The sequence below is a fragment of the Hydra viridissima genome, unplaced genomic scaffold (genome assembly GCF_058129835.1).
Source record: "Hydra viridissima isolate aposymbiotic clone 2 unplaced genomic scaffold, HvirCarnegie_v1 scaffold_9, whole genome shotgun sequence".
NCBI classification, from domain to species: domain Eukaryota; kingdom Metazoa; phylum Cnidaria; class Hydrozoa; order Anthoathecata; family Hydridae; genus Hydra; species Hydra viridissima.
The window spans coordinates 8626690-8634881 of record NW_028324308.1 but is presented as its reverse complement, the minus strand read 5'-3'; the positions used below and the strand labels follow the sequence as shown (position 1 = coordinate 8634881).

Genomic DNA, 8192 nt, shown 5'->3' with positions numbered 1-8192 from the left:
ATTATAACTATTTACGATAATTATAATTATTTATGATAAATAATTATAACAATATTGAAACTAATTTTTCGCTTCTCCAGTATATCTTTTTCTAAATACTTTAAAATTTACTATCCATTTATTGTAACTAAAAAAAACAAAAAACCAAGAGAAAACCACCTGCTATTCTTTAAATATTAAGATATCAATGCTTAAAGGATTTTTAAAAAAGTTTTTTCTCAAGAACAAAACTCATTTAAATAGTGAAACCAAGTGAGTACTAAAAGTTCATATAAAGTTTGTGTCTTGTGTAAAACAACCGGCCATACGAAAGTCATCAGCTGTAATTGCAGCGAACATTCTTTGTGGACACAATCTAGAGGTCCGACTCGGTCTTGGAACAATTGTCCTAAGTATATATTCTCTGCCAAAAGGATATGGAATGTCTTTATGCTTTGATGAGAGGTTCGTTTGTGGTCGAGTGCCATCCTAAATAACATTTAGAGTATCGATAAATATTACACAACAGCTAAAAAAATAATTAGAAATATCAAAATTGAAAATGAACATGAGCACATGGCAAAAGAAAAAAGAAAAAAAAAGGAGAATCGTTAAAAAAAAAATTAAAATCTCACTGCTTCCTTTGAAGATGAGAACATTCCTATATCGTTCTCCTCCTAAATATAAACGAACAAACTATTTTATATATTTATTCATATTTGATATATTTATTTATATTTGATATATTTTATCTAAATGCAAACAACTATGAATATGAATCAACACTTTGCTATTATTTTAAAGAGGACAAAAAACATCTCCAAAAAGAACAGAAATTACCCTCTGATGACGAAGCAGTTTAGTAACGATTTTTCCCATGTGAGAGAGACAACCTCCTAAGATAGGCACTTCACTTTTGTTCAAAACACTCTTCAAAAAACTTTCCATTGCATCAGCTTTAATATCTTCCGAAAAAAGTTTCGCCCGCAGTGATTTTGCTCTTCCAATTGCCATTTCAACAAAATGAACATGATTTACTATGTCCTAAAATTCAAATTTACAAGAAAAAAAAGGAAGGTAAAAAAAGGAGACAATATAAAAATTTGCAAGAAAATATTTTCAAGCAAATTCCTTAAACTTTTTACAATTTAAAACTTTTTTGTTAGATTTATCTATATTAATCTAAAACAAATAGTAAGTAAAATTACCACCCATTAGCCAATATATTATAATAATTCTGCAGGAAAAAAGTATTAAAAAATAATAATAATACAATAAGTATTAAAAAAAAAAAGTTGACTACCTCCATCAATTTGATCTTTTCAAAGGATGGTGCTTGCAATTTAGAAGATTTTTTCAATAAACTCTCTATCTCTAAGTGTAAGTTAGAACTGTCTTCTATAACACAAAAACGATATACAGACATGTTGCCCAAGATCGATAATAAAAATCACTCGATCAGATCATAATTAGGACATATATCGATAACTTGTTCACTCAATTAAACAAACCTTCTTTACAGATTCTGGTGAGGCTAGCTTGAATAAAAACTGGAAACAAATGAAGCACAATTTCAGATGGAGTAAGATTGCTAAGGAAATGAAGAACCTAAAAAATTAATTTGAATAAGAATTCCTGTAATTATAACTTTATAGTTTTTACACTTTGAAAACAAATTTTTTAAAAATAACCTAGACCTTCTCTGCTTCTTTCGTGTCATCAAACAACCTTCTTTGTTTTCTAGCAGGAACTGCTTTTGCAGTGTTCCATACCTCTTGCCAGGTATTACCTGGAACACGCATGCGCAAGCTCATATGTCCTTTATTTGAACACTAAAAAAATCAAAATATTCCTTGTTAAATTTTTTGTTCTTTTCATTTATTACAGCTTATCACATAAGTTACATAATACTTATTTATCAAATAGAAGATGGCATGCAGAATTTAATATACAAAATATCAGGTAATTTGTCACAAGATTTTAAGTATAAGTACTTTACACAGCTTTTAATATTGAACACAAGACATTATGAACATTATGTTTAAATGCAAAATGTCAAATACAAGATTTAAAAAATTCACCTCTGTAACATAGTCATACTCACAGGTATAATGCATATTTTTTCTTTCTAGAGGCAAAAAATTTAATACAAAATTTGATTTTTAACTTAATGAAGATCTCATTTAAAAAATAAAAACCTTTCAATATTTTCTTCAGTTCTTCCTTCTCCTCGTCAGTTTCAGGTCCTGGAATCCAATCATTAGGTGAATGCCAACGAACAAAATCTGGTAAAATACACCCTGGGTTGGCAGCCTAAAAACAAGAATACTCTTTATGAAGAGCTAATTTGTTTAATAAATTAGTTTGATAAAATAGTTTTCAATTTTGTCAACCATTTGGTCAATTTTACCAAAACAGTTAAAAAGTATTTAATTGCTACCTTAAAAGCCTCCATATCAGCAAGCAGAGAAGCACATTGCATGAGTACTCTTGACTGAGTTGCTTCAGCAGAGGTACCAAGTTTTTCCATAATTAGTTGCTGCTCAGTTAGCATATCTTCTGTTAATGGCGGACTCTCCTACAACCAGACCAGAATTTTAAGAAAATTAAAAAATTTGTATGAAACATATCTTTTATATGAACAATCTTCAATCATTATTAGTAGGAATTTAACTTTTGATTACTTGTGCCATTGATGAATAATGAAAACAGTTTAAAATAGTGAAAAAGATTCTTTAAGGGATTTCAGAAAAACTTTTTTGCTTGTTAAAATACCTGTGTAATAGGTATGCAAAGGGTTTCATTTGTATCCAGTAGCTTCATACTCGTTTCTTTTAAAACTCCTTCGCGCTTTAGAAAAGTATATGATTTTGTATTCTTTAAGTTTTCTTCTACTTCATTAAACTTTGATATGGTTGATTCTTTGCTTAAACTCTCCTCAGCTTCAAAGAACTCATCTTCTGAATCACTTTCATTAACATCAACTGTTTTGTACAATGCAATATTTTGATTCAATGGGAATGCTTTGTTTACAAACTCATTTTCAGACAAAACATTAGGACAGAATTGATCCTGCTTTGGATTTCTTATGCTTTCAGTTGATAAATAACTTTCAGAAAACTCTTTGTAACTAACAGCATGCCTATGAGGGATATGCTGGAGATTGTTTTTATTTTGTGAGTTAGAAAAATCAAACAAATCATTTGGATTTATTTGAGTTTTGTCTGATAACACTCTCTGCTGATGCTTCATGATGCAACAATTAAGCATCTAAAGAAGAAAAAAAAATTAGAAATCAGAGCAAATTACAAAAATTAGAAATCAGAGCATACTATATATTGGAATTAATTACAAAACAGAAATTACTTGTAACTTTTGATGAATAAGGCAATAGTTAAGATTAGGTGCATTTTGTGCCAACCTAAGAAATGTATAGCAGCTTAGTAATAGAAACTATTTGCAATATTGTAAAAAATGTAACAAGCAATCAGTACATATAGAATGTTAAAGAACATGTAAACCAATTTTTACTTTGGGATGAGAATGTTCTTTTCATATCTTAACCGTAACTCTAGCACAAACTCATGCCATAAATGAGCTACAGCTTGCAATCCTAAAGATCAGTGAAGATAAGTGAAGAAAATGATAATATAACCAACAAAAAATAAATTTAAGAAAAAATAGGGACATTATTTTACCTCCAAAGCTATGATTTATAAGCATGATGCTGCTTGCAAGTGCCAAAGTTAAACTATCAGCTGGTGCTCCTTTTAAATGACGATACCTGTCCTAAGAAAAAAATATCACTTCATTTTTGCATCATGAAAACCTGTTTAAAAATAAATCTTCTTAACTAAGATAAGAATAAAAAATCAAAAGAATAAAATAATTTCACCTTTGAGCGAACAGAATCACATTCCAGACTTATTTGTTCTTCATTCAACTTAGCTTGCAACCTATGGGCTTCTTCTTCCATCAAACAAGCATCTGGAAACAGCAGCTTAAATGAATTTGGATTATCATTTAAACAGAAGTGAAGTCTTTTTATAGCAGTAACTTCTAATTGTGACACCTCTTCACTACTTATATTTTTTACAACGTTAAAACACTTGTAGCAGTCAATTTAGGATAATATGGCATAAAGATTAACATATTTCAGTTATTAAACTAGAAATTCAGGAAATAAAAAGTTTTTATTAACCTCTCAAAAACATTAAAAGGAGTTTTCTTTTTGATTATTTGAGATGACTATTTTATTATAGATTATACTGAAATGAAGCGATTTTTCTTTTAAGTTACTCCATTTGATCAAATTATGTTTTATTATAAAACATAATTCGATCAAATAGATTAACTTTTAAAAAAAAAATTTTTTTAATGCCTATGTAGTATTCCAAAAGGCTCAATTTTAGGCTGATTATGTTTTGGTTTTTTTAAAAAACTTTTATCTTAAAGATAAATGTTTACAATTAACATAACTAGAAAAAATCACACATTAAAAAACAATCAGAACAACTGAAAAATTAAGTAGTTATGTGTGAATGTTTAAAAAAAAAATTTTGTTGTCAATTTTTAATCTTTATATCTTATTATGGTTATATCTTAACTTTTTTTTTTTCTTTTGTCAAATTTGCCATTTACATTTTTAATTTTTACAAACATTATAAGTTTTTTCTTCAACATAAACAATTATTTTTTTGGTATTTAAACTTGTAATAGTTTTTTTTATGGTTTAGAATTTCATACCTTTTTCCCACTGTTTTTAAGTTAATACAAAAATACTTTATTTTACACAACTAATTTTGCACAACTGAAAACAGTATTACTTTAAATTCAAATAAGTTTATTCTATAATAAAAAACAAATAATTATAAAAAGGCAACAACTGTCATTAAACTTTACCTGTAATGTCTTATTTAAAAGATCTTCAGGCAAAGGTGAATGAATATTTTTGGTTTTCATCACATTTACTGCAGCTCTAGATACAGCAGATGATAATGGAGATAATGAAGGAACAGGTTTAGTGAGTCTATCCAAAACATGGCTTACATCTGACCTTAATGCTAAAAAATATAACAGTTAAATTTAATTAAAATAGTATTTTTTAATTAATACTGATACAAACATTTTGTATAGGGAGAAGAAAAAAAAAGGGGAGGAGGAAAAAGGAGGGAGGAGGAAAAAGAAGGAAGGAGAAAAAAGTTAATTTTGACTGAACACTCTCTAATTCTTTTAAAATAATGTTCAGATGGTAAAACAAAAAAATAAATTTTTTTAGACAATTATGATCAGCAGATCCATTAAAAAACAGTTTTGGTGTTTTCAAATTAATCAACCAGGTTTTGATTTTTTAAAATACCACAACAATATCACTTTTTATCTATTTTTTATGCAGAAGTATTTTAGTATTAAATTGTGGATAAATTAATAGTAATAGAATATTGATGCCGCTGAATAAGGACTTTACAATAATCAGAAAAGTTCTGCAGGATACTTAAATGAGCATATAGATGAACAATATGAATTAATGAAAGCTGCTATCATAAAAATGGAAAAGCAGAAAGAAACAAACATGTTATTGTTTATGTTGCTACAAATTCTTTTACAGCTGAGTTAAATGATACACAAACAATAGATCAGGGTTATCTAAGTTATCTCATATGATAATTAAAAAAATCAAATTCATGGCATTAAGAGAACCTCAAAAAGTTGTGACTTCACAACAGAAATAAAATTGTTTGCTTGAGCATGTTTCCACAGCAAGAGGTTTATCAGTCAGTAAACCATATTTAGCAGTACACATTTTTACAAAGATGTTTACCTTTCTGCTAAGAAATAGAAGAACAAGGAAATAGGCTTGTGTTTAGAAAATAGTGATTCATCAACACCAATGCATATCACATCAACCTGTAAAGAAAACAAAAGCCAGGAACAAAAAAGGACTATGCCAATTATAAATAGGTTTGCCACATGCAAAAACAATTTCTGATTTTAAAGAGGAACAAGCAGGAAAAAAAGAAAAAGAACCAGGTATTGAATAATTAAATAAACCAGAATAGCATCAAAGAAGTTCCATTATGATACAACTAGTTGAAACAACTTTGATAGTGAATAGTGAAGCTTAATCTTCCAAATGTCACAATAAGAAAGCAGAGTAAAAAATGTTTTTTACAATTTAGTACAGAAAAAAACTAAATAAAAAAATTAAAATATCGGGAAAATCCACAAAAAATAAGACATTCAAAGAATATATATCAGAGAATAAAATGATTTTGATATGTGTAACTTTATACAAACACATAACAACAACTTATAAAGCACATTATAGGCATTATTTAGCAGGAAACCAATACAAAAATGTTGAAACTTTAGATAAGAATAGTTTTTTTATATTTGCTTATGATTTTAAAATAATCACACTTTATTTGGTCTGCTGATAAAAAACACTTTTTAGTTATTTTGAGTTTTATTATAAGTCAATTTTTAAGTTTTACTTAAGTCAAATCAGAGGGTGTTCATAAGATTTAGAGCTTAACAAAAATTTATGCTCTACTTCCCACCACTACATTATTTAAGCAAAAAATATGCATGAATAAAAGCATAAACAAACATTAATTTTGAATCATGACATAGGTCTCTTAAACTAAAGAAGTGTTACCATCATTTTCATTTTTATGATCAGAAGAAAGACTTCTTATAATATGAGCAGTACTTTGTCCTGCTGAATGCTGACAAAGGTGAAGCAGAGCTTTTAATTGCTCAAATAATAAAGTTGGACAGAAATCAATGAATCTTGCTTTTAATGACCAATGAGGAGCTTGCATTGGATCTAAGTCACTAATATAAGAAAAATCATTTTTAAATATCAACAACTTATAAAACATCTAAAACTGTTTTTTAACTATTGAATAGTAACTCTAAATGAACTTGAGTTTGCTTTCATACAATTAACAATAAATATTGAATATATTACTGGTGTCTAACAAAGTACATAATTATGATAATATAGAACAAAAGTTTTAGGATATTATATTCCTTTACCCCATAATTCAACAATCTATAACAAGCAGATAATGAATAAATTTTATGAATATAAGTTGCATTAATCTATTTCCAATTTAAAACATTTTCCCTCTATCTTAAATGTGTCTTCAGTAAGTTTTTTTTGATAATGGTTTGAGGTGTAAAATGTGATACCTTTAACAAACTTTTTGTGCTTATTATCAGATATACTAATTGGCTCTATACAAAGACATCACGACAACTTCTGGTCAGAGAAGTGGCATAGTAACACCAAGATCGCAGCTTCAAGTATAAAAAATGTGAATGATTTAGCATTAAATTAAGATATAAAAACTTTAAACTTAAAAGAAGATGAAAAAAATGATTTTTACTTAGCATGAATGTTAATGATGGCTAAATTTTTAAAAATCATTTTTCATAATGTATGAAAGAAAGTTGTATTGCAATTTTTCTTAGAATTTCACCATATTTCTTTCTGCCAATCTGTAGTTAAAGATTATAGTTGAAGAAAATGTCTTAACAAGTTTTGTTTACAAAAGCAACCAGAAGTTTGAGGTTGTTACTATAAAGAGCATAAAGCTCCCCTCCCCACCCCTTTTTTTTTTCTTTCTTTTTTTTTAATCATTATCATTCAATTTATAATCATTCAAAATTCTTAATAAAAAATGTATACTAGAACAATTAATAAAAAATAATAACAAATATAACTATAATGCATAATGTAATTTAATACAAATACATTTGGAATGCAATCTTTTTTTAAAAAGAATCATATTTTTATAAATTACAAAAAAATGTTAGATTAATGTATTTAAAAATTGATTCTAAGGATTGTAATGAAAGCAAATAGAATTCCGATGACTACAGCTACAAGATCATATCAATACATTATACCTGAAGTGAGCATCATCATTTATAATATCAGATGATAATTGGGGCCAAGTTGTTGCAAGCATTAAGTCCCTAAACAATAAAAAAAAACTTTTTGTAATCTAAAGGTTTAATAAATTTAAAATATTTCAATAAACTTTTGCACTAGTAATAATAAATTATCATTACAAAAGTACAACTATTTTTACAAGCAATATGTTTCATTTTTAGCTTTTGAAAAAGAGAGTAAACATTCCAGAAATTTTTAAGCAATTCATATGGTAACCATGGTAAATATTCAACAGACTTGTAAAAACTGT

General features: G+C 27.3%; 1 protein-coding gene across 6 annotated transcripts in view; it reads right to left on the bottom strand.

Moving 5' to 3' along the window:
* Positions 1-165: 165 nt before the first annotated feature.
* Positions 166-8192, bottom strand: part of LOC145185486 (rab3 GTPase-activating protein catalytic subunit-like) — a 40163-nt gene continuing 32136 nt past the window's right edge. For 2 of the 6 annotated variants that reach the window (XM_090099171.1, XM_090099172.1), the window contains 17 exons: positions 7897-7965; positions 6638-6816; positions 4882-5042; positions 3875-3979; positions 3678-3768; positions 3511-3592; positions 3346-3400; positions 2755-3249; positions 2420-2557; positions 2178-2292; positions 2061-2107; positions 1677-1811; positions 1491-1587; positions 1283-1377; positions 820-1023; positions 615-656; positions 166-468 (listed from right to left, as the gene is read on the bottom strand). In XM_090099171.1, coding sequence (XP_089955297.1) covers positions 268-468; positions 615-656; positions 820-1023; positions 1283-1377; positions 1491-1587; positions 1677-1811; positions 2061-2107; positions 2178-2292; positions 2420-2557; positions 2755-3249; positions 3346-3400; positions 3511-3592; positions 3678-3768; positions 3875-3979; positions 4882-5042; positions 6638-6816; positions 7897-7965 — 2311 coding nt within the window. In that variant the 3' untranslated portion in view covers positions 166-267. Of the gene's footprint in view, positions 469-614; positions 657-819; positions 1024-1282; positions 1378-1490; positions 1588-1676; positions 1812-2060; positions 2108-2177; positions 2293-2419; positions 2558-2754; positions 3250-3345; positions 3401-3510; positions 3593-3677; positions 3769-3874; positions 3980-4881; positions 5043-5800; positions 5887-6637; positions 6817-7896; positions 7966-8192 lie in introns of those variants that run through there. The other 4 variants (XM_090099173.1, XM_090099174.1, XM_090099175.1 and 1 more) reach the window with 4 other exon arrangements.